The following is a 26,351-nucleotide window of genomic DNA, read 5'->3' on the forward strand; positions in this document are numbered from 1 at the left end:
CAGAGTGTCTGGGTACGTCATCGTTTTCACAACATAGTATGATTCTCTTACATGTAAGATGTGAAATTCTCCTCCAAATTTCTTGCATGATGGCAGTAAACGTACGTCGAATAGAATTCTTACACACTTCTGTCCCGAAACGTGCGACAGAAACCTTCGGTTTAATGAACCCCTTAAAACGAATTGCACACTGGATGACAGATCAAGACTTCGGAGCGGCCACTCCAAAGGTACAGGCGTATGGACAGAACAACATCCAGTCCGTTTATAATGAAATATCTCACTGAAGCATTTTCTAACGGCGATAACAGAATGGACTGGTGACCTATCCTGCTGAAACCACATACAATCGAGAAGTTTCCGATCGTGCAGATGCGGTATAAACCAATCACGTTACATGGTGATATAAGCAGTGTGATTCACAGGACCGTTGAAGAAATATGGAGCTACCAAGTGGGTTGCAGACATTGCATCCAATGTCATGATATATGGTGGGTTGTGTTCAAGTTCATCTTAAAAATATTGGTGTTCTTTATTCCAGAAACGTTTCTGGCTCTTGCACCGCGATATATTGCACACTTGTCCGAGAAAAACACTTTGCCCCTTGAAGGAAGAGCATTCAGCCACACAAGCCTAATGTCTTTCTGGATACCGTTACCATTCAATTCGTTAGCAAACGAAGGTTTAAATGCCTTTAGCTTGTAATCATTCCTCATATGATTTTGTAATGTAGAGTACGGAACTCCCAATTCCTCTGACCGCTTACGAATGGACTTCTTTTGGCGAACGTTCGACAGACACTGCAACCTCCACATACGTTTGCATTAGTGTTTATGGCCTTCAAGAGCGCATCTTATGTTTTATACGTTCAGCTGAAATGGCTTCTTATCACACCATAAAAGTGTGGGGTTTGGTAGGGAAGGCTTGTGAAATAGTGCACTGAAATCTAGAATAATATTTCTTATTGATTTTGCTGAATGTGGTCGTTCGTTAACACACGTGGTCATTACGATCCGTTCCTTGAAGGTGCAAGTGCACTCATTAGCAATGATTTAGATTTATGTGAATGTCTACAAGAATAAAAGAACAATTTAGCATCTCTGCATTACATAGGGGGTAAAGGGACTTTGTGTGAACCCTGTGGATGCGGTCGAGGCTCCGAACAATGATCAAGGAACAAGAGACAAGGCACCCCATCTTCCGTTACTCACGACATCATTAATCCTTGACGTCTTATTTTCACATTCCACACGTCATTATAGCTCTTTTGGATGTGAATACGTATTTAAGACTGGGAAACCAATCAGTAAAACAGAAGTGAAACGTTTACAGTCTGAAATATTTTGAGCTATAACTCCAAAGTTAATTACGTCAACCAGAATTAAGTGATGTCACTTGCAGAGTGTATAACTAAAATCTGTTCCCTCTTTCTTGTTCCCTGAGGAGAGGCAAGCGTGCAGAGCTTAGGGAGGATCACCATGAGCGCCACGTGGGCAGTGACAGGCGGGGGAGCAGAGGAGAGTAGAAATTTCACATTACGTCTAATGTGCACGGTTGCGCTTCGTACCGATTGCTTGCTGTAATTCACATGATGAGCGGGACAGAAAAGTTTTGTGTCAGTGCATATGTACGTAGGCAACGGCCCTGCCGCAGTGGATACACCGGTTCCCGTGAGATCACCGAAGTTAAGCGCTTTCGGGCGTGGTCGGCACATGGATGGGTCACCATCCTAGCTGCCATGCGCTGTTGCCATTTTTCGGGTTGCACTCAGCCGCGTGATGCCAATTGAGGAGCTACTCGACCGATTAGTAGCGGCTTCGGTCAAAAATACCATCATAACGACCGGGAGAGCGGTGTGCTGACCCAAGCCCTTCCTATCCGCATCCTCCACTGAGGATGACACGGCGGTCGGATGGTCCCGGTAGACCACTCGTGGCCTGAAGACGGAGTGCATATGTACGTAGACGGTTATCTTCACATGTGGTACATATTGACAGCACACCACAAAGATAAAGAAATGCTCTTACACCTGTTAGCCGCGCACTGGCCGACTGTTCGCTGCAACGCTGAACAGTGGTAGATCGCCGACTTTGGCAGAAGTTGCAAAAGGCACGAAACGTTTAGAATTAAGTAAAAAAATTCCTAACAGAACTGTGGCTCTCAAGAAACAAGACCAAGTGGACAGACGATAGCAAGTGAAACAGGACCCGTAATAATACTGGTTTGCATTTGGCTAACTATTTCGCCGTGAGACAGAACAAATATTGGGGTACAACAAAGGAAAGCACGGCTAAAGTCTGCCAAATTGCCATCCTCACGTGCACCCATTATGTTCGTATTTTCGTCTTCGCTTACTTCAACCAGTGCATCGCTAGTGTCATATATTTCGTACTAAAGATGGACAACTCCATCAAATCTATCTTCCCACCTTGCTTTAGTCAATGGCTTCAACTTTAGGATACATGTAAGGGGCGTTCAACAAGTAATGCAACACTTCGTTATCTCACCCAATTCCAGCTGACAAAATGCGGAATTTGTTGTGGGACGTGGTGGAATATTTCCGCTTCACCCCTGTAGTTTTATGAAGTTTTAACATTTGGCGGCACCATACGTAGAATTCAAAATAGCGGTGCGTTGCAAGCCGAGAGTTGTTCTTCAGTTACCTTCGGCGGAAAACCAGAGACTCACATTTGTTGATAATAGGTTGCAAAATGTCTGTGGAGACCTGGCGCTGAACAAAAGTAAGATTAGTCGTAGGGTGAGGTCTCTGTCATCATTGCAAAAAAAAGTCGCGCGAAACCTCACGATCTCCCGCTTCGTGGGCGGCCGCACACAGCTGTCACGCTCCACCTGTTGCAACGAGTGTCCACTCTCGTTTGAGGTGATCGACGGATCACGATCAAATACGCAGTCGTTCTCCAATTGGAGTACTGAAAGATGTGTTTCCGATGGGTTCCTCGCCAACTGACGGAAGACCAAAAAATAACAACGAAGAACAATCTGCGTGGAATTGCTTGCCCGTTAAGAGGTTGATAGAGGCAATTATTAGTAAGAACAGCCTCACAGGCGATGATAAATGCGTTCATTACCTCGAAATAAAGCAGCAGTCCATGGAGTCACGCCACACCACATCACCTCCGAAGAAAAAAGTTCAAAGCCCCATCCTCAGACGATAAAGTCATGGCGACGGCCATTTGGGACTCTCAAGGGGTTATTCTGTTTGCTGCCCTCCATCACGGCGCAACGATCAACACTGATCTGCATTCTGTTACCTTCAGGAAACTGAAGAAACGACTTCAGTGTATTCGTCGCCACAAAAATGCAAACAAACTGCTCCTTCTCCAAGACAATCGAAAGCCTCAGACACGTCTGCGCACCCGAGAGAAGCATACAGAACTTCGTTGGACCTTTCTTCCTCACCCACCCAACAGCCAGGATCTCGCACCTCCCGATGTCTATTTGGTCCAATGCCTCCGAAGTCGTGCAGTGCAATGGTACCATGTCGGCATACTGGCTCTCCCAGCAAGGTGGTGTGAGGCCGTCACACTCAGTGGAGATAATGTTGAAAAATAGGGATTTGTACCAAAATAGTGGGAAATAATAAGGTTTAATAGTATCCTGAATAGAACAAACCTGCTTTCAGAAAAGAAACGCTGCATTACCTATTGAACGCCCCTCGTCTATGACCAACAAATCTGCCCAGCGTCGCGTAGATGCAGAAGAGAAACCAAAAATTTTGCTCACCAAACAAACGAAGGAAACTGCGTAGCACGATGCCTTTGCAGCATTATTCACGGCTAGAATCAGGGAATAACTACTACAGGGAACCTGAAATACATGAGGATTTATCCAAAGTTCGATTTTGCATTCCTATGTTCTTGCCTTTCATATTTTACAGTCATCACTGCGCTGCCCCTTCACGTCTGCCAAAGGTAATTTCCTTTTTTTTTCTGTTTTACGAGTACCTTTGTTGAAGCACCAAACCAGATGTATCCCTTACAGGCACTAAGCAAGAAAATGTTCACGAATATTTGTATCGTAGATATCATCAGTAGAATCCAATTAAGTAAACTCACTATCATTTTCCTTTGAGATACACCAAAAATGTCTGGTGCATAGCCCAAAATCATACTGTAATATTTAGTAGCTTTCAATAAAAATATTTTATTCTCAGTTTTTAACAGTGATTGCGAATTATGTCACTTTGTATGAGTTTCCCGAGATAATTTTATGACATTTCTTTACCACGAGTTGCCTTCCTTGCATGTTTGCCCAGAATTTTTTTTATTATTATCACTGCCAGTTTCAAGAAATTCTCATAGTTTTCAGTAAACATTTTGTCTGACGTTCCACTCAAAGGAAGACTATCTATTCAAAAAATGAACAATTGCTATAAGGTGTTTGATTACGCCTTACCGATGCCGGGTTTCCACATTTAATATTTCCAGGGCTCCTGCATCTACATTTTTGACAAATTTTAATCTTCTGGAGATCTTCACCCACTCATGGTACGATTCTGAGTTCATTAGGGATCTACTGTAGCTGATTAACGTCTCAGAAATCTACAGCCAGTTTCTGTAGGCGCCTGAAGTGAATAATATTTTAATGTTCGGGAAGAGTTTGTAGCAGAAACAGAGAACATCATATGCGATTTTTGAATAAATTAACTATTTTCTCTAAACAATTGCACCGCTGCACACTACCGTGGAGAAGTAGACAACTGCGGCGCGAAACACGTGGCAGCCAGAAGAGCTGAGTACTGCGTTGTCGCTTCTGCTGTACAAAGTAGAACGTCATAGCAGCACGGTGGCTTACGTACAAATGCTGTATCTGTTGAAACAACGTGTATAAATCACCAATGCCTATTTAGTGTATCCGTAGTACACGAAGGAGAAACGGCTGAAGTCGGATGTTGAGGAGGCGTGCTCTCCGACATGCCACGACCACCATGTATGACTCAAATCAAGCAGTATTGAAAGCACTTTCATTTACTGTAGTGAAAAATGGGACTTAAATCTTAAATGAAGTTTTCTGAGCGCAGTGTGAAATACGATGAAAATAGGTAAACAGCTCGTGCAGTGCAGTTCAGTTCCAGAACAAATATTGATACGTTTCTTTCGTATCATATTAATATTATCTATTGTTTGGGGCTTCAACATCGAAAAAGAAAGTGAGGGAAAACATTAATTTTTTTTTCTACGTTGTCTGCAACTTTGAGCACCATGGCAAGAGGAGAGGGATGTAAATGGCATATACGGCATATCGAAAGGAGAGGGAAGGATAGGGAAAGGATGACACGCATCATTCCCCTATAAACATCACTGAATCTGTAGTCAAAAGGTTATGGTATGTGACGTGCAGTGAATATTTTACTAATTCGTTATTTATTTATTACAAAATGTCTTCCTCAGTGATGTTGCTACAGGTGTTTAAGGTTGTTGTTTAGGAACTGTTAGGTCATCACGAGCTGACACCTTTATTTCTTTATTATAAAGTCTTTCCCTTCTGTAGGGGCTTTCAAGCTGACGTAGGTGCATGTCAAATGTTGTATAGAGGCAGTGAAGAATTAATAGGGAACGCAACACCGCCACTAGCAATATTTTCTGTTTTAAAAGACGCACGCTAGGAAAACCGGCCCTTCATTTGTTATCGTAGATAATTTCCACTAAGACACTAGATTTTATGAGTGATTTGTATTTCATATTTATTCAGTTATGGAAAACTTTCATTGTCTTGTTTCCTCCGTCCTCTTAGAGCCACATTAAAACTTAAAATTTTGCCGCTTTCAAAAATCTGCCGCCGCCCTGAGCGTTGTCATGGTTCTCCCCCCCCCCCCTTCCCCCCTAGCTCTCAATGCCACTGATGTGTGCACAGCTCGAAATCAGACAATAAAAAGGTGCAAATATGCCGAAGAAATAAATGTAGATAGCTACTTGCATTTGAAAAAAAAAATAATAATAAAAAATCCTAGTTGGTCAATACGATTGTAATAAAAAAAAATAATAGTATGACCTGGGTACTTCCACAAGTGCGGCCACGATACATTAACATTACTCGTATTACTCCGATTTGACAGTTCAAGTTATCTCATAACAGAGGAAAGGAGAAATTCCATGTATCGAAGTAAATGTATAGTCACTCATACAGATTTCTTTTACATATTCGGTTGCTTTATACATATATTTCACATATTTAGTTGCGTACCAGTCTTGATTTTGTGCTGGTTAAATCGTAAGTAAGCCGATTTTTATGTTTGGCCCCTAAAAGAGGCAGCTCACCTGAGATCAACTTCTAATTTCTTCCATACGTTTGGGAACACTTTATTTGAAAGTAAGTCATTAGCATAATAAAAGGAACCGCTACACTAGAAAATACTCAAAATACGTAGCGTTGTCTGAGCGTAATTCTGAAACTAAGCGACTTCTCGCAGCTATTTTTAATGGAATCCCTAAATAAATGAATATGACATAGCAAAAAATTAGGTAGATGAATAATTATAGTGTGCTATAAATTTTATTGATTGGCGACTCAATGGAGCTTTTGTGCACCACAACCAGATAATGGATATAATTGGAAGGAGAAACAGCCTCGGTCGAATTTTTTTGTTTTATTATCGGCAAAATCGATTTTCGGTCACTTAGTGACCATTCTCAGTGCTGTAAGATACAAGTAAAATTGTTAGCACTGGTATTAACAAACTCTAAGCTTGGTCGTATTTTTTTGTTTTATTATCCGCAAAATCGATTTTGGTCACTTAGCTCTAAGCTTGTTAATACCAGTGCTAACAATTTTAATTGTATCTTACAGCACTGAGGATGGTCACTAAGTGATCGAAAATCGATTTTGCGGATAATAAAATGCCGGCCGAAGTGGCCGTGCGGTTAAAGGCGCTGCAGTCTGGAACCGCAAGACCGCTACGGTCGCAGGTTCGAATCCTGCCTCGGGCATGGATGTTTGTGATGTCCTTAGGTTAGTTAGGTTTAACTAGTTCTAAGTTCTAGGGGACTAATAACCTCAGCAGTTGTGTCCCATAGTGCTCAGAGCCATTTGAACCATTTGATAATAAAACAAAAAAATACGACCAAGGCTGTTTCTCCTTCCAACTATATATAAAATTTAGTTATTGTGGTCAATTGCTTACGTACGCGGTGGATGCTGCTTATTCCTACTGCCGGCGTTTAATGTTAAAATGTTAAGACGCACATTCTTAGGGAGTGGGTCAGTATGAATCTCGGTCCCAGGTATCGGTCAGTTGGCTCAACAGTGGACATTATGAGGAATGCTGGGCTACATGAAGAATAAACTGGAATGCAAAGGCTGGTCTGAGGGAGAACGTCAAGGAAACTCAAATTATGCAACTGCACGTATCACTTCATGGCATACGGGAGGAGAAAAAATGGAAGTATTTTCTGTGATGGCGAATGCAGCCACGAAATCAAGAGACCGTTATTGCTTTGAGGAGAGGGGAGGTACAACTTTAACAGTGTTTTAAGGAGTAGAGACGCAAATTTAAAACACAAATCCGTATAGTAAATTGTGATATACTGATATGACCTGGATCGCAAGAAAGGCTGAACGGCGTGGAATAGGTACCTCTGAATTGTGGTATTGGAAGAAAATACGTAAGAGTTCCATGGACTGCAAAGAGTACTAATACAGCAAATAAAACCACACTGTTGCCTAGACGGTACAGTACTGAAACAAAAAAAAAAAGCAGACCTTCTTTAGGCACATTACGAGAAGACATCATTCTATGGAAAAGACGGTAATCCTGGGCATGATCGGAGGCAAAGGAAGAGGGATGCTAAGGATGAGATGAATCGATGGCGTCACATCACTAATGCGTTAGAACCTGGGAAGTCTACAGGAGAAAATGCAGGACAGAAGTAATTGGCGTGCTGTAGTTCAGGTGGTCATGGAGAGTGGGAATCGACTAAAATAGAGAGAGAGACACTATATACCAAGTTAATACCGTTTTACTTGTTGGATTGATCCGAGAGGGCGAGCTAATGCTTGTCCATCTGCCCTCTTACCTTTAACTATTTTTAATCAGTGTTATACGATGGAATCATTCCCTGCCGCATTCATTACTGTAAGTTTGGCACAACCACTTTGATTCTCAAACGTAGTTTGTAAATAACGAGACGAACGAACATTCATCGACTAGACAGTGGACCAAGGCAGGTAAAACACCTGGACGTTCAGGTTTTGTACTAGCAAACGACCTCTGTGATACGACTTGGATTAACTTCCTTCATCAATGTTGTTTTTATTTACCATTTTGTAACGCAACAATTATGCATACCTTTGGTTTAACAGATATTTTTAATCTACAGAACTTGTTTCAATAAATTATGTTTAAAATTCAAATGGCTCTGAGCACTATGGGACTCAACTTCTGAGGTCATCAGTCCCCTAGAACTTAGAACTGCTTAAACCTAACTAACCTAAGGACATCACACACATCCATGCCCGAGGCAGGATTCGAACCTGCGACTGTAGCGGTCTCGCGATTCTAGACTGTAGGGCCTAGAACCGCCCGGCCACTCCGGCCGGCTATTATGTTTAAGTTGAGTCGTTTTTCAATTGGGCAGCAGGTTCCATCCGCACAGTGCGATTGAATTATTTTACGAACTTCTAACTAGAGGTGACTAGTTTCGTTTTACCTGGGTTCTTTGTAGTTTAAATTCATAAATTTATTGCATGTTCGTTTTTAGGCACCTTTCCGATAAAATATCAGTTACAAATGATTTATGATGATTCCTTCAAAACATTTACGCAATATTGAAATTGAAAAATAAAGAGTCATATTCATGAAATATAATGAAATTAAATTTTTTGATAGTAAAGGAATTACTTAGTTAAATACTGTTTCATAGTGTAAAAAGTGAGACACTTTAAACTAAAATCATTGACACAAATCCTAAGTGAGACGACGAGTCTATTTACTCAGACAATGGTTTAAAAACCTGAGAGCTTTCTAAAAACATGGTCTGCGTTCCAAAAGCATTACGCAGAGTGTAAGAAAATTTGTACTGTCAGAAAGCGTGGCCCTATTCGATTGAGACTGATAAAGAGATGTTTGCAAGTCAAGATTTTAAACATGGCTGTAACAGCAACTATTGAAATTCTTCACGATAAAGGATGACAGCCAAGTATTGGAAGCCAATAAAAACATGGTTGTATCCCATCTACTGACGAAACGTGAATATAAAGAGTTGTCAGAAACTGTCTGAATAGCACGTCATCCTGTTTCAGGGTAAGTTGCGCCGTGTCCGAATAAAAGACAGTGGGAGTTAGCCAATAAGGCCGTTGGGGCTTGAGCGCGCAAATTCAAGAGGCTCGCCAGAGATAGTGCCGCCAAACATGTTCGTTTGTTTCCCGAATACCGAGCAAGAGAGCGACACAATAATTAGACACGGGACGGTAGTAAGGATCGAACCAGGGCCAAAGGCTGAGCAGTATCGTACGTTGGCATCCATGCTATAACAACTCATACTAACTTTATCTGGAGGTCTGCTTAAATTTGCGCGCTCAGGGACCTTCAGCGCTTATTATTTCCGAAACGGCGCAACGAATCGAGTTATTTTCTTAACAATTATTTCTCAACTCAGCCTACTCTGCAACACCCTCTAAATCTTTTCAGACTGTTTCCAACCACCCTGTATATAATCCAGAATGAGAAAGATCGAGGTACAAGCGACGTATCTCCTTCGGAATACTAAACAAATGTAAGAGACACCCAGCGGCAAAAAAAATCATTATTACTATTTTTGGAACGATAAGGACGCAGTTCTTCATTTTCTGTAATGTCGCTGTTCATAAATAGCGAGAGACACATTCACCTTTCAGAAGCATAAAGGCGTCATTACCACGAAGAGATTTCACAAGAACACGGACGCGATCCAAATTCACAATGGTAATGCCCAACCGCACGAATCTTTGGCAGCTAATCTGGCAGCTTCCTAGAGTGGATCAAGATCCCTTACCCATCGCACAGTCCAGATATGACATCCTCCGACTTTTCCAGTTTGTGCCCCGTGGAACACAGTCTTCAGCGTCTCAAATTGATTATACTGGTGACGTATGGTGGCTGTGAAGAAGTAGATACAACAGTGTGCACTCGACTTCTTGCGACGAGGATTGCAGAATAAGCTTAAACGACGATGCTGTGTCACTACATCTAAAATAGTGACTGTTGTGAGTAGCTTCATTGTATACAGGGTCAGTAACTTTAAGAGCATAAGTATGCTGTGTCAGTTTGCACGGTTTCACTGCAGTCCTCGTCCTTCGCTTTATTGCTGACTGATGATGGCGGCATGCTGTGTTCCCAGCTGGACAGACAGCCGAGTGGCGGCACACACTGGACGTCAACGTCCTGGGGCTGTCCGTCTGCACGAGGGAGGCCGTCCAGAGCATGCTGGACAGGGGAGTCGACGACGGCTTCGTCATCCACATATGCAGGTAGACCTCAAAGCGTCTATAGCGATGTATTTTCGTCTTGTGAGACTGTATAGAGGTATTCTTAAACATAGAGCCAATCAGCATTTAGCTTCCAATAAACGTCGACATCAGGTACCGCGTGAGAATCATTGTCTCTGGTACCTCAAAACCGCCCTAAGCTTGAATTCTGCACTGACACCTGCGATAGCTCTGACATGAAGAACATTTCATGAGATACCTTAGGGAGGAACTAATAAGTTTCTTGACAGTTCTTGGATTACAGTACTCCTCTTCATCATGTAGCAAATACATGTTGCAATGTAAAGTGAGATCGGTTCAGAATTCTCCAGTGCCGTACTGTCTATTGCGATTCTCAAGGAATAATCCTCATAGATTACTTGGGAAAACGTAGATCCGAACCTGAAACCTATTATGCTCCATTCCTCGATCGTTTGAAACTTGTGTTGGCTGAAGAAAACCTAGATTAGCACACGAAAAAGTACTCTTTCAGGAGTATAATGTTCCATCCCACATATCAGCGATAATGGTGTGAAATGGGCTTTGAACTGCTTCCTCATTCGCCTTGTACACCAAGCTCAGCTCCAAGTTACTTTTTCCTGTTCCCTAACTTGAAATTTTGGCTTGCTGGTAAGGAATTTTCAACAAATGAAAAACTGACAGCTGCAGTCAACGAGTATTTCGCAGAGTCTGACAGAACCTCTTTCTGTTGATGGGATGACAAAGCTGGAAGATCGCTGGACCAAGTGTGTGTCCCTCATAGGAGACAATGTCAAGAAGTAAGGTGAGTTGTTTACCGATCAAACATTTCTCCTTTTTTTTTTACTACACTTAGTAAACATATTTTCTATTACCACACAGCTTAAATTATATTGTTGCATTACGCCTGAGTTGACGCTAGCTCTTAGGTTACAGATATTTGTGTTCTAGTACTTTTCCATTTTTTTAATTTTTTTTTAGAGCTATCGTAACTATTTCGGTTTTACACGTTCACCAAATTCTCAGAGCAGAAAAATGAACATCTTTAAATATACTTTATTTCAGGATATGTAGATTATCTACCCATCTATAAAACTAGAAATGATTTTTCGCGATATAAAAATTGAATCTTGGTTTGATAAACCACAAGCAATGTCTTCTTGTAAATATACTCTTCCAAATATTCGTATAGGGTCATACACGTGCGTGATACTTTTCCTGTTAGGCTTAACATTACACCGCATTTAGGTTTCTTTATTACAACGCTAGCTACTTTCTTTACAATTCGGACAGTACAATTACACGTGATGATATCACTGTGTACTGTCGTTGAAGAATAATAAAATGATTTCTGTTTCTCGAATACCTGGTTCTCGAAGTACTGGTACGTATTTGTAGCTACCGAAATAACAAACACTACCTCACTTTTTACAAACAGTGTAATTTTTATCTGGGTTAAGGTAACACTTGAAGATTTGGAGTTGGTGTTTTATTTTTAGAGTTTATAGTCTTGGTTTTCACTTAACTATTGACACCATTGTTAATCATTACTGTTAATCCGCTGCTGTTACTGTTGGTGGTAGTGTGTGTGTGTGTGTGTGTGTGTGTGTGTGTGTGTGTGTGTGTGTGCGAGAGTGACGGTCGGTAAACTGTCTATGACAGACTACCTCGTCTGAATATCTGCACTTGATGCAAAATTTAACAACTGCCCGATTTACAAAATATTCATTACCATTATGTTTCGTTGTTGTTGGGAGTTTTCGTTGCTCAATTTCCAATCAACGTCTCATGTTTAGAAAATGGGTACAAGTTCTTCTACTTTTGTGTGTTTATTAACGAACATGAAAGCTGACTCTTATCTCCACAGTCTACATTGGTGTTCAAAATTAAAGCAACAAACCACTATTTTCCCGTCCTGTGTCTAATTCACGATATAATTATATAAAATGTCGGCAGATGTCCGTACAATCATGATCTGCATGAAAGATAGCATTCCGGTCAACGGACAAGCACGCCAACGATGACGTCAGTGCACCCACCAAACGAGGTAGTATTTGTCTGGTAGTCCAACATCCACGGTCGTGGCGTACACTGTCAGAGACTGTGCAGTGTGGCACAGAGAAGTCGGCTATCAGATTCTTTGCTGTAGAGAGCCGTAAAAAGAATGGAAGCAGGACAGTCGCAAACTAATGTACCTCGATGGCTTAATGTGAATCGTTCTGTTGTTTACAGAGATCGAAACTGCATCCCGATGACCAGGGCGGGGCTTACCACGTGTAATATCTGAAAGAGAGAACCATTATTTGGCTGTAAGAGCACGACGGACCGCCTTAGTAGCACATGGCAGCTGGCGTCTGAGATCGCAGCACCCGCGAGGCAAACGCTGTGTGGAAGGCTACAGCATAGAGGCTTTTACTGTCTGAGATCTGCTGTATGTGTACCTCTGACGCGTCTTCTCAGAAGGACCATCAACATGCCACAGTGGGCCAATGTTATTTTCACAGATGAGTCCCGTTTTGGTGTGGAGAGTGATTATCGACGCAGACGCATCTGGAGGGAGCGTAGAACGCATTTTCGGAACCCAAACATTGAGGAAAGACAGCGGTATCGAGGAGGATTCCTAATGATGTGGGCAGGGATTACGCTGACTACCCTAACACCACTTCATAAAATTGTACGAGTGAACAGGCAATGCTTAACTGATGCCAGGTACCGCGCCGAGAGCCTGGGGCCTCATGTGTGGTTCTTGCGAGGAGTTGTGGGCCCATACTTCGTACTGATGGATGATACTGCTCGACTTTTGCCCGCATCTCGTGGTCGTGCGGTAGCGTTCTCGCTTCCCACGCCCGGGTTCCCGGGTTCGATTCCCGGCGGGGTCAGGGATTTTCTCTGCCTCGTGATGGCTGGGTGTTGTGTGATGTCCTTAGGTTAGTTAGGTTTAAGTAGTTCTAAGTTCTAGGGGACTGATGACCATAGATGTTAAGTCCCATAGTGCTCAGAGCCATTTTTTTTGCTCGACTTTTAGAGCACGGGTGATTGATATTCTTTTGGAAGCGGATGATACTGCTCGCTCCCCCGATTTGAATCCTATGGAACACGTCTGCGATGTGCTAGGAAGCATCCCCCAACCACCCTTGAAAACTTCCGAACAGCTCTGCAGAAAAAATTGGCGTTATTGCCTCAACGTGAGACTGATGACATCACTCACAGCATCACCACTCTTAGTCAGACATATATTGCTGCCAGAGGTGGTAACACCCCATGCTAAGTACATTAACCAGTTGTCGGAATGTGTGTGAAAATGCATTAAGTTGGAAAAAACGAAGAACATCTTTGTCTACCGTTATAAATGGTGCAGTTGTTTGCCTTCTGTATTTTTTACGTTGTTTCTACTTTACTGCCACCTGTTTATATTGTTTTGTTGAAAAATTAACGCAATCTTGCGCTATTTGCGTTTGTTGCTTGAATTTTGGGCACCGGTGTAGATAAGACGTTTGATTGTCAGAAGAAAATATTTGCATTATATCACGTTTTCCCGATTGAAGGGATCGTTACAACGGGTCTGTTTTCACTTCCCTTTAACAGACGGATTCTGTGAAAGTAATGTAGCATTCTGCTGCGATGTAGAATTCTCGTGCATCTAAGGAAACAGGAAAATTCGCATTACGTGAGACGGTGCGGTGGATAAAAAAGGCGGAGGTGAGGATTTTAAACCCCCGTCCAGCGATCCCCATGAAAATTTCCTGTGGTTTCTTTGTTTATTTTAAGGCCCAAGCCAGAATAATTCCTTCAGGGTCACCACCGTTAATTTCCTAACAAGATCATTGTTAAATTGAACTATTGTTTGTCCTAGTAACCCCGATATCGACGGAGCATTAAAACTTCTTCGCTTAGACCTGAGGAAGTGCATGACAGATGGTTTCAAGTCCGCAACATAGAGTAGACTTTAATGCGAGGCACCGTCTCTGTCCTGTGTAGGACCATTTAGCGAAAAAGAAAAACAAACTCATAGTATACTTTTTTGTGTTCACTCGAACTATAGAAACGAAGGCGCTCAATTATTGTAACCTACAGATCTTCATAACCTACTCTTTGTAGAGCTCCATGCATTTTGCTATATCTGTGTACTAACGCATTATGTGCCAAAACCACTGCCCAGTAGTGATAAATACTGTGACTTGCTCACTGTTACGACCAACAACATGCTGCAGAGTTGAAACTAACATTAGTAATATTCATCAACGAAAAACTCCACGGAGGAACTAAATGTACAGCACATCTGGTGTATCAGTTCCTGCACAGGTCGAATCTATCAAACATTCTCCTCACACTTAACCCTCTGTTTCGTTCCAATGGTTGGTAGGGAGGAACCTGGAACTTCTTAAGTATCACACTGAAGTTTATGTATTTTAAGGATAGAAAATAATGATAAATACAGACTTGTGTTCATAAGGGTCCTGTCACTTCAGTGCCAATACCACCCCTTCTAAATGCGGGTGATTATGTGTGATAGCAGTAAATGACGTGATGGCAACGTTGTGGTATCGCCGAATAAGTGAATTAAGTTAGTCATGCCAATGACAGTCCCCAGCTGCGGTAGTCCCCAAGCTGTGACGATACTCCACTCTAAATTCACCAAGATCGGTGACTGGAGTCTAATTCTAGGAAGAGTAGAACAACCGGGCACTGATAGTACTTTTATTATAAAAACAAGTATCAAAGATACAATGCAAAGTGAACATTCATTGAGACAGAACGTTAACTCCAACTCACTAACCTAAATTTGAGATTGTCAAAACGTTCATGGCGTGACTCGGAATCGCGTCCTCGCTTATACGACAGAAACACTTAAGCGGCTGGTACTGATTAACATGGAAGTTACGAAAGCCTCTACCCTTACTGGCACTGACAATGAACGGCTCTGCGATCAAAGAAATGGAACTTAACACACGTACTGTTAAAAGAGTTCCTATGTGCCGATTCGTGGTGCGTATATTGCCGAATTCAATTCTGTGAAGAACAATTCTGCAGCGATTATCTGGGAACTGCTGCCAGTGGTCGCAGAGACAAAGTGTGTTGCGTAGCTGAAGATTCTGACTACACAGAGGACGTCAAATGGCGTCTGCAAGCTCCTGAGGTCGAGGCCACTTATGTAATGACGAATTAAGAATTCGACTTACTTATAAAACAGGATCAGAGACTTCTTTTAAGTGTGAGCTCGTAAAGAAGCACTTTGTAATGCCTCCGTCTCCAGGCACAAGCACAGGTTCGTATCTCTGTCCATAGAGAGACGAATGATGCCGTTCCTAGTGGCAACATCAGCACATTCGAATCTAATGCTGAGACAGTTCGCTGACACCTCGCCAGCCATGTCTCAAAACTCTATCCACCTAAGTTTATCACTCACTGACGCTCACCAGAGAGCTCTCAAAATCGCTGTCTAGCCAAATATGTCCCACCGACACCACCAAGAGACGCCCTCCGCCAGAAGCGTCCAGTTTAGAGTAAATCTCGCGTCGTTAGTGTGAATTCTCCTTACAGCCAATCACAGCCCCCTTTACAAATGGAGTATCTTCCACTCTACACGTCATGAAGCTATCACTCAACCTCTTTCAGCTCATGTACAGGTCAATAGAAACTTCTAGAAAATATTATGACACCTCCACCATCTGCAATTGAACTAACCGAATACGTTAACGTGTCTTTTGGCAGAAATGCGGCTTGGCACTTCGCATAAGAACTTCTTTCGGACGTTAGCATTCATTTGCGGCAGGCATCCCACGTACATTCCTTATGCTAAAAAAGACTGCTCATGGCACCTGTAAGATTCTGTCTCTACAATCTCATACTTTCAGCATCATCTCGCCTAAGCCTCCTTGGCGACCACAGGTCAATCACGAGAAGTCCTTTCCCACCGGCCTCGCGACGAGGCGACTGTCTTGGGCTGTAAACTACCAGCATTCTGCTTTTAGATCCAGGAAACTGGCTTCCCACAGCCCTTGTTCCATGTCGATCACTGTGACCGTAAAGTCGCACTTTCGCCTTTCTGTCAGAAAATTAGAGTCTCAGCTTGCATCTCCACAGAAATTGAGGCTACCAGTATCAACCAAGAAACGGTTAAGAATTCGCTAGCTTTCGCTCCCCGAAGTAAATGAAATACGAATTGTGAAAATTATTCATGTTTGGTGGTTAAACCTTGCCGACTTACACAGTATACAATTTCCATCCATATAGTACAGGCAGTACAAGTTTGTTTCTTTTTCTTGCTTCCAGTATAGCTGGTCACATCATGCCATTCGATCCACTGTACTCGATGTACTACGCCAGCAAGCATGCTGTCAAGGCTCTGCTAGAAGGACTGCGGAAGGACCTGGTTGCCAGGAACAGCAAGATACGGTGTGGGGTAAGTTTCAAAAGCATTACGTTGTTACATTTCAAAGTCTCCGAGCAAGACTGGTGTTTCTTAATTTTGCGGTTACGTAAATATACTATTCAATCATAGAGAATTTTCCAACCCGGTAAATATACAGTTCAAACAAGTATATGTACACTCCTGGAAATGGAAAAAAGAACACATTGACACCGGTGTGTCAGACCCACCATACTTGCTCCGGACACTGCGAGAGGGCTGTACAAGCAATGATCACACGCACGGCACAGCGGACACACCAGGAACCGCGGTGCGGTGTTGGCCGTCGAATGGCGCTAGCTGCGCAGCATTTGTGCACCGCCGCCGTCAGTGTCAGCCAGTTTGCCGTGGCATACGGAGCTCCATCGCAGTCTTTAACACTGGTAGCATGCCGCGACAGCGTGGACGTGAACCGTATCTGCAGTTGACGGACTTTGAGCGAGGGCGTATAGTGGGCATGCGGGAGGCCGGGTGGACGTACCGCCGAATTGCTCAACACGTGGGGCGTGAGGTCTCCACAGTACATCGATGTTGTCGCCAGTGGTCGGCGGAAGGTGCACGTGCCCGTCGACCTGGGACCGGACCGCAGCGACGCACGGATGCACTCCAAGACCGTAGGATCCTACGCAGTGCCGTAGGGGACCGCACCGCCACTTCCCAGCAAATTAGGGACACTGTTGCTCCTGGGGTATCGGCGAGGACCATTCGCAACCGTCACCATGAAGCTGGGCTACGGTCCCGCACACCGTTAGGCCGTCTTCCGCTCACGCCCCAACATCGTGCAGCCCGCCTCCAGTGGTGTCGCGACAGGCGTGAATGGAGGGACGAATGGAGACGTGTCGTCTTCAGCGATGAGAGTCGCTTCTGCCTTGGTGCCAATGATGGTCGTATGCGTGTTTGGCGCCGTGCAGGTGAGCGCCACAATCAGGACTGCATACGACCGAGGCACACAGGGCCAACACCCGGCATCATGGTGTGGGGAGCGATCTCCTACACTGGCCGTACACCACTGGTGATCGTCGAGGGGACACTGAATAGTGCACGGTACATCCAAACCGTCATCGAACCCATCGTTCTACCATTCCTAGACCGGCAAGGGAACTTGCTGTTCCAACAGGACAATGCACGTCCGCATGTATCCCGTGCCACCCAACGTGCTCTAGAAGGTGTAAGTCAACTACCCTGGCCAGCAAGATCTCCGGATCTGTCCCCCATTGAGCATGTTTGGGACTGGATGAAGCGTCGTCTCACGCGGTCTGCACGTCCAGCACGAACGCTGGTCCAACTGAGGCGCCAGGTGGAAATGGCATGGCAAGCCGTTCCACAGGACTACATCCAGCATCTCTACGATCGTCTCCATGGGAGAATAGCAGCCTGCATTGCTGCGAAAGGTGGATATACACTGTACTAGTGCCGACACTGTGCATGCTCTGTTGCCTGTGTCTATGTGCCTGTGGTTCTGTCAGTGTGATCATGTGATGTATCTGACCCCAGGAATGTGTCAATAAAGTTTCCCCTTCCTGGGACAATGAATTCACGGTGTTCTTATTTCAATTTCCAGGAGTGTAAATTGCAGGAAAGGAAATGTAGTGAACAGGATGTTAAAAGCACATTATAAGTATCCAGGCTTCGTGATAGAATAGTATGAGCACGACATCTTTCTTGGAGGACAGTAAATTTGGGAAATTTATTACGTATACTTCGACAGTTTACACATAAAATTGTGACAGTCGAAATGGCTCTACTCTGAAGTCAGTTTGACTTCCCTGTCTGTAGATCGACTGACGAGTGTTCATCAGAGAACCTCAGACTACCGCCTTGCTAAAAAAAAAAACTCATGTGCTCTCCACGAGTACTCTGCTGTCCGAGTAGCTGCTTCCTTTGTGTAGCGCACCCCTGACCTGTCAAGGAGTGTCCTACAAATCCCCACACGATAAAGCACGTCCAGAAATCTGCACCCAAGGTCGTCACAGACGAAGAATTTGGTTGAGTTCCCTCACTCGGCTCCAAACCAAAGAACAGCGACCAGCTCTCGGTACGATGTTGCAAACTGCGAACTCTGCTTGCACCCCTCACACGAGTCCAGCAGTTTTCATCTCCCCTGCCAGATGGCTGTACGAACTGAGGATCGCTTCAGGATCCATGCGACTGGCGTCGTTGGTGCCGACGTGAGCCACAAATTCCAGACGACTGGAACACGCATGCTCTGTAGCCACAGGTGAGGCCGCCTCCACATCTCTTATGAAAACCCTGCAGCAGACATGCAGAGTGCACACGGACTTTCTTTCCAGCCCTGAACGCTACCTGCCTAATGGGCTCCATAACGTGCCTATCACTGGAGCTCCCAGTAACCAGTAAACAGCTCCCCCCGTGAGCCTGCTTGGGCACTGCTGAAGGAGCGGCCATCTGTTCACTCACAGGGTGAATGGGCGAGGCCAGGCGGCCAGTCTCCACATCGGCCCTCCACCTCGTGCTATGCGACAGCGTTACTACCTGCCACTGACGATGCTGTGAGGGCGGATCCACCACGTCGGGTGCACTAGGAGGTGCCTTGGAAACAGAACACATGGGGTAAACAAGTGACACCTGAGGTGTCTAATGCGACTTTCCAGACTCGTGGTGGGTCACCAATGGTCGCTGCTGCTTTCAAGAGCTACGCAACTGGCTGTTCAGTGAGCAAGTACTGCGCTGATGACTGGATGAAATCACATTTACAAAAACGCGAGATTAACCCTATTAAACATAGAAACGCATGAAATTTACTAAATATACTACGTGGACGCACTCGTATCACGCACGTCACGTCATTGGAGAAATAATTTTGGATACTACGTCAGTACGACGATTAAAGTACTACTGGTCGATTGCTCGTTGCATCCATGGTCCTTTGAAAGCCTCTCTGTGTATCTAAAATCCCAATAGTCCAAAACGTAAATTGATGTGTACACAGGGTCCATGGTCGGGAGTGTATACTCGCATGCTAGCATTCATGACTCTGTTGCTGCAACTGGAAGACCCGCCTGATCTCTAGTTGCAGCAGGCTGGTCACAACAGCCACGGTGCCAAGTCGTCGGTTCTCAGGTTCTCGACCTTTCAAGATACCGAGAAGAGTTTTGTGGACCTCACCTGTGTCTCAGGTTGCGTCAGAAGGTCGTATCGTGCATGATACGGCTGTGCTGAGTCAGTTCTCCAATTCGACTGCAGCTGCACGTGATGCAGAAGTGTGATTTGTGACTCCACCTCACGGCAGCTACAGATCTATAATGGTCATTCAGCCATCCCGGATTTACACTACTGGCCATTAAAATTGCTACACCACAATGATGACGTGCTACAGAAGCGAAATTTATCCGACAGGAAGAAGATGCTGTGATATGCAAATGATTAGCTTTTCAGAGCATTCACACAAGATTGGCGCCGGTGGCAATACCTACAACGTGCTGACATGAGGAAAGTTTCCAATCGCTTTCTCATACACAAACAGCAGTTGACCGGCGTTGCCTGGAGAAACGTCGTTGTGATGATAAGGAGGAGAAATGCGTACCATCACGTCTCCGGTTTTGATAAAGGTCGGATTGTAGCCCATCGCGATTGCGGTTTATCGTATCGCGACATTGCTCCTCTCGTTTTGTCGAGATCCAATGACTGTTAGCAGAATATGGAATTGGTGGGTTCAGGAGGGTAATATGGAACGCCGTGCTGGATCCCAACGGCCTCGTATCACTAGCAGTCGAGAAGACAGGAATCTTATCCTCATGGCTGTAACGGATCGTGCAGCCACGTCTCGATCCCTGAGTCAACAGATGGGGACGTTTGCCAGACAACAACCATCTGCACGACGTTTGCAGCAGCATGGACTATCAGCTCGGAGACCATGGCTGCGGTTACCCTTGATGCTGCATCACAGAAAGGAGCGCATGCGATGGTGTACTCAACGACGAATCTGGGTGCACGAATGGCAAAACGTCATTTTTTCGGAGGAATGCAGGTTCTCTTTACAGCATCATGATGGTCGCATCCGTGTTTGGCGACATCGCGGTGAACGCACATTGGAAGCGTGTATTCGTCATCGCTATACTGGCGAATCACGCGGTGTGATGGTATAGGGTGCCATTGCTTACACGTCTCGGTCACCTCTTGTTCGCATTGGCGGCATTGGCAGTGGCAGTGGACGTTACATTTCAGATGTGTTACGACTCGTGGCACTACCCTTCATTCTATCCCTGCAAAACCCTACATTTCAGCAGGATAATGCACGACCGCATGTTGCAGGTCCTGTACGGGCCTTTCTGGTTAAAGAAAATGTTCGACAGCTGCCCTGGCCCGCACAATCTCCAGATCTCTCACCAATCTGGTCAATGGTGGCCGAGCAGCTGGCTCGTCACAATACGCCAGTCACTACTCTTGATGAACTGTGGTATCGTATTGAAGCTGCATGGGCAGCTGTACCTTTACACGCCATCCAAGCTCTGTTTGACTCAATGCCCAGGCGTATCAAGGCCGTTACTACGGCCAGAGGTGGTAGTTCTAAGTACTGATTCCTCAGGATCTATGCACCCAAATTGCGTGAAAATGTAATCACATGTCAGTTCTAGTATAATATATTTGTCCAATGAATACCCATTTATCATCTGCATTTCTTCTTGGTGTAGCAATTTTAATGGCCAGTAGTGTATTTATAGGAGTGGGAGGCAAACTGTGCAAACCGATAATACGTCCGAATTTCTTTCCAGCATAAATGCCTCAATACATTTCTGCCGAAATTGTGCCGAGAAAAGTGTGGGCGTAATACAGCACGCAGGAGGTTAGATTAACAACATTCAGTGATTGACCCCACCCTGCTAAGCAGCACGCGGATGGGCGTGGCTTTGGAACAGTGTGTTTTCATTGTGGTGGTGTTTGAAGTACTGGCGTGAAAACGATGATCCAAGGACAGCACACGCTCTGTGGTTCTCCAAATGTATGTTTCTGATTCGTGTAAAGGACACTCACTCTGTGGATACCATCTGTCGACCGAAAAAGGCGATAATTACTGCAAACGATGTGTGAAATATTAAACCTGAGGCAAATATTCTGAATAAAGCAACGAGGGTATCCGTCTGTGCAAAATTTGTTTTCAGGACGAGGGAAACGCAATGTTCCATTACGTGGAGACGCTGTTACCTGTGTTAAAGTTGACTGTGCTCTCTTCATTTCCTCGAATGGTGCATGTTACTTTTTTGCGAGACGTTAAACTTCACAGTTCACGAAACTGATATGTAACTGTTGTAATGCACAATAAATGTACTTGCTTTTGTAAGCAAGTTCACATATGCAATTCATAACCCTGCACACGAACTAAAATACGCTTTTATATACATCCAGTGAAAACTGCTATACGGAGTGTCTGAATCATATACAGCAATGCTCAGACTATAATGTAGGGACCTGATTTGGAAATCCGTATAAGCAAGCAGTATTTACATCGCCACTAGCATATGGTGTTATTGTTATACAAGCCGGTAGGCTTGCTGAAGGGCTGTATACCCGAACTTTATGACGTATTATACGTAGACTGACATGGTTTGAGATCACTATGTCAGCAGTATTGGCTTGTTGCTGATCATTAACACGGCTGCGGCTCTACCTTCCTCCTGCAGTCAAACCGTTTCAGCACATGAGAACTGGGTAACACATGACAATTTACCATGACGCACTTATAGCAGGTTCCGCTCACTGTATTCGAGCACCCAGTCTGTGTCTCCTGCTCCTGTAGGCTGTGTCTGCAGTGCTGATAGCGTTGGGTCGGAAGCCCCTCTACAGTTTGTCTACTGCATTAACGGTAGACCATTAACTATTATATTCTGCCCGCCTGCTTTTATAATAAGATTCTCGGACTCCAAAATAATCGGAAGCGTTATTCTCCACGGTACCGTCGTTGGTACGGTCTGTCCGTCGCCATTTGGTACCCTGTCACACAAATCGCGGAATTTACCATTAAATTACACCGTTACGTTATTATAGGCCAACATTTCTTTTTTTCCGGAATCTGAGATGATGCCGTTAATTTACACACAGCGCACGTATTCTGCCTCGCGAAACTGCACTATAAATCTGCATTAACGGAACCAGCTTGCTTCAGTAGTTCTACAAAGTTGTTACAGGGCAGAGCGTTGTATGTTCGAGGGGCCATCTTCCATATAAGCGACACCTAGGGTTGTACTATACCATAACAGTGTTTAATGTGGATGACCTCCAAATGTAGACTGAAAGTTATCTTTTATATATTATATATGGCAAATCAGAAGTCCAGGAGCGGGCAATGTTATTAGCAACCAGCTTATAGGTTTTACAAAGTGACGACGCACGTGGCTGATCATGGTCGTGGGTTTAATACCTGTGCAACACCGTTCAGGTAATAACTTGATGTCTTTTCAACTACTCTGTTATGGAATACAATGATGTCACGTCGGCAACTATTGGAAATCCCGCACTACTATTGCCGCTGTCATCACTTTATTTCCCGTGCAGTGTCATTCTGTCATCTTCGTCTCTTCAAACCGGCACCGTCATACTGCTACATTGTGATGTTGAGGTACGTGCCTCTTAATATTTGCAGGTGTTTTGTTTACGCTTTTCTTATTGGAAGTCCTAGTATGAATGATGTGGGAGAGGGCTTGATATTAAGCGTATATTCTAGCTGAGGCAGCATCATAGACTGGTAGAATCTCTCGTTGTGATCCACTAATTTATTTTTAGAACACGACGACTTCCACACCTTCCACTACCAGATGCGCAAAACTATAGACCTATATCTCTGACGTCGATCTGTTGTAGAATTTTAGAACATGTTTTTTGCTCGAGTATCATGTCGTTTTTGGAAACCCAGAATCTACTATGTAGGAATCAACATGGATTCCGGAAACAGCGATCGTGTGGGACCCAACTCGCTTTATTTGTTCATGAGACCCAGAAAATATTAGATACAGGCTCCCAGGTAGAAGCTATTTTTCTTGACTTTCGGAAGGCGTTCGATACAGTTCCGCACTATCGCCTGATAAACAAAGTAAGAGCCTACGGAATATCAGACCAGCTGTGTGGCTGGATTGAAGAGTTTATAGCAATCAGAACACAGCATGTTGTTATCAATGGAGAGACGTCTACAGACGTTAAAGTAACCTTTGGCGTGCCACGGGGGAGTGTTATGGGACCATTGCTTTTCACAATATATATAATAAATGACCTAGTAGATAGTGTCGGAAGTTCCATGCGGCTTTTCGCGGATGATGCTGTAGTATACAGAGAAGTTGCAGCATTAGAAAATTGTAGCGAAATGCAGGAAGATCTGCAGCGGATAGGCACTTGGTGCAGGGAGTGGCAACTGTCCCTTAACATAGACAAATGTAATGTATTGCGAATACATAGAAAGAAGGATCCTTTATTGTACGATTATATGATAGCGGAACAAACACTAGTAGCAGTTACTTCTGTAAAATATCTGGGAGTATGCGTGCGGAACGATTTGAAGCGGAATGATCATATAAAATTAAATGTTGGTAAGGCGGGTACCAGGTTGAGATTCATTGGGAGAGTGCTTAGAAAATGCAGTCCATCAACAAAGGAGGTGGCTTACAAAACACTCGTTCGACCTATACTTGAGTATTGCTCATCAGTGTGGGATCCGTACCAGATCGGGTTGACGGAGGAGATAGAGAAGATCCAAAGAAGAGCGGCGCGTTTCGTCATAGGGTTATTTGGTAACCGTGATAGCGTTACGGAGATGTTTAATAAACTCAAGTGGTAGACTCTGCAAGAGAGGCGCTCTGCATCGCGGTGTAGCTTGCACGCCAGGTTTCGAGAGGGTGCGTTTCTGGATGAGGTTTGGAATATATTGCTTCCCCCTACTTATACCTCCCGAGGAGATCACGAATGTAAAATTAGAGAGATTAGAGCGCGCACGGAGGCTTTCAGACAGTCGTTCTTCCCGCGAACCATACGCGACTGGAACAGGAAAGGGAGGTAATGACAGCGGCACGTAAAGTGCCCTCCGCCACACACCGTTGGGTGGCTTGCGGAGTATAAATGTAGATGTAGATGTACATATCTGTGCGTTACAGATAATAGCATCCCATTAATAAGTATTGTGGCATTTCTTTCGTCTTTATAGCAATGGAGGGTAGTCATAAAAAGCTTTGCGTTAGGCGTATTATGATTTTTCTTTGCAACGTCATCAAATATTACTATTTTAGTAAGCTGCTGGAAAGTGGTTCGGTTAATGGTAGCAGTATAAACAAACCTTCCTGAACTGCAGGACCATAAATCTGTAACAGATGATTACTGTCATTTTCCTTCTCTGTAATAACAAGTAGTCCTATATACGCCATGAATTCAGTATTGTCTGTCTTGGATATTTTCTGCCTCAATGCCTCTTCATTGGTACGCTTTATTTTTATTATGATGTTGACAATTTCTGGTGACAAAAACTTTTCAAATGATTCTCTTATTATTCGTACTTTACCTTCGCCTCTTATGTCTTCTCTTTCTGTCTCTATGTTTTGTGCCACTAGTCTTCTAATGTGAGGAGGTTGGGAGCTATAAATTGTTCAAGTGCTTGTGATGTGACTGTCACTAAACTCGCAAGCTGCGTCATCAGTTTCAGGCGCCCAGAGTCTTATGTAATCTACCACTGTTCACATCCTTGCGTGCAACACTTTCCTCTTCAGGTTCACTCGCTACATCGTAGGTTTCATCAAATTCAATTTGGGGATCTGTAGATTCTTTCAGAGTCTATGGTATTTCTCTGCCACTAAGTGAACGTCGACACATTTCAATCACGGTTGTATCTAGCACTGAATTAAGTGCCCTTCGAACAGGAAACAAGAAATAACCAAAGGGAAATGAATCGTTGTTGAGACAATTTTCAACCCAGTGATAGATAATTTACATGTGTTCTAATTTCACGCATTGTTATTATTTCTGGCGTAACACGACTGTTGTGGGAAGTTGCATTACTACCAAGGGCGAGAGACTTTATGACCATCTCACTTAAACTTAAATTTTCCGGTTAAGCTTAAACGAGAAATGTGAAACAGTCATAGAATCTGGAAGAAGACTTCATCAAAAAAAGTAAATATTTTTTACAAAATTTTAAAAAATAAAGTACCTAAGTAGATTTCAATATTTTCAAAAGGTAGGCATAAAGCACTGCATCCCCCCTCCCCCCACCCCCCCGGTGTTACGAAGCTTAATATCGGTCAAATACAGTCTATAAAGCTTTTACAGGACCTTCTGACTGCAAACTGCTGTTTTTTATATGGAATTTAATAGGCCTGTGCTATTTGTAGTAATAGTAATAATTGCCAGAGTAAAGCTTCTTTTATATATTTTATAGTGAATAACACGATGCATCATCGATGTCCGTCCTCAGTTGGTGCTTCTAACTATTTAAAAACACTGTAATATATGAGAGTGTGTTATGAGTAATTAGATTCAGTGTCTCTATTTGAGGGCCAACCTAGCACAT

General features: G+C 43.8%; 1 protein-coding gene across 1 annotated transcript in view; it reads left to right on the plus strand.

Annotated features, from left to right (window-relative positions):
• Positions 1–19,880, plus strand: part of LOC126235577 (dehydrogenase/reductase SDR family member 11-like) — a 51,099-nt gene extending 31,219 nt beyond the window's left edge. Inside the window, exons 3-5 of the mRNA XM_049944294.1 lie at positions 10,335–10,464; positions 16,714–16,843; positions 19,800–19,880. Of these exons, the coding sequence (XP_049800251.1) occupies positions 10,335–10,464; positions 16,714–16,843; positions 19,800–19,880 (341 nt within the window). The remainder of the gene's footprint in view (positions 1–10,334; positions 10,465–16,713; positions 16,844–19,799) is intronic.
• The last annotated feature ends 6,471 nt before the right edge of the window (positions 19,881–26,351 follow it).

Source organism: Schistocerca nitens, chromosome 2, assembly GCF_023898315.1.
Source record: "Schistocerca nitens isolate TAMUIC-IGC-003100 chromosome 2, iqSchNite1.1, whole genome shotgun sequence".
Classification (NCBI taxonomy): Eukaryota; Metazoa; Arthropoda; class Insecta; order Orthoptera; family Acrididae; genus Schistocerca; species Schistocerca nitens.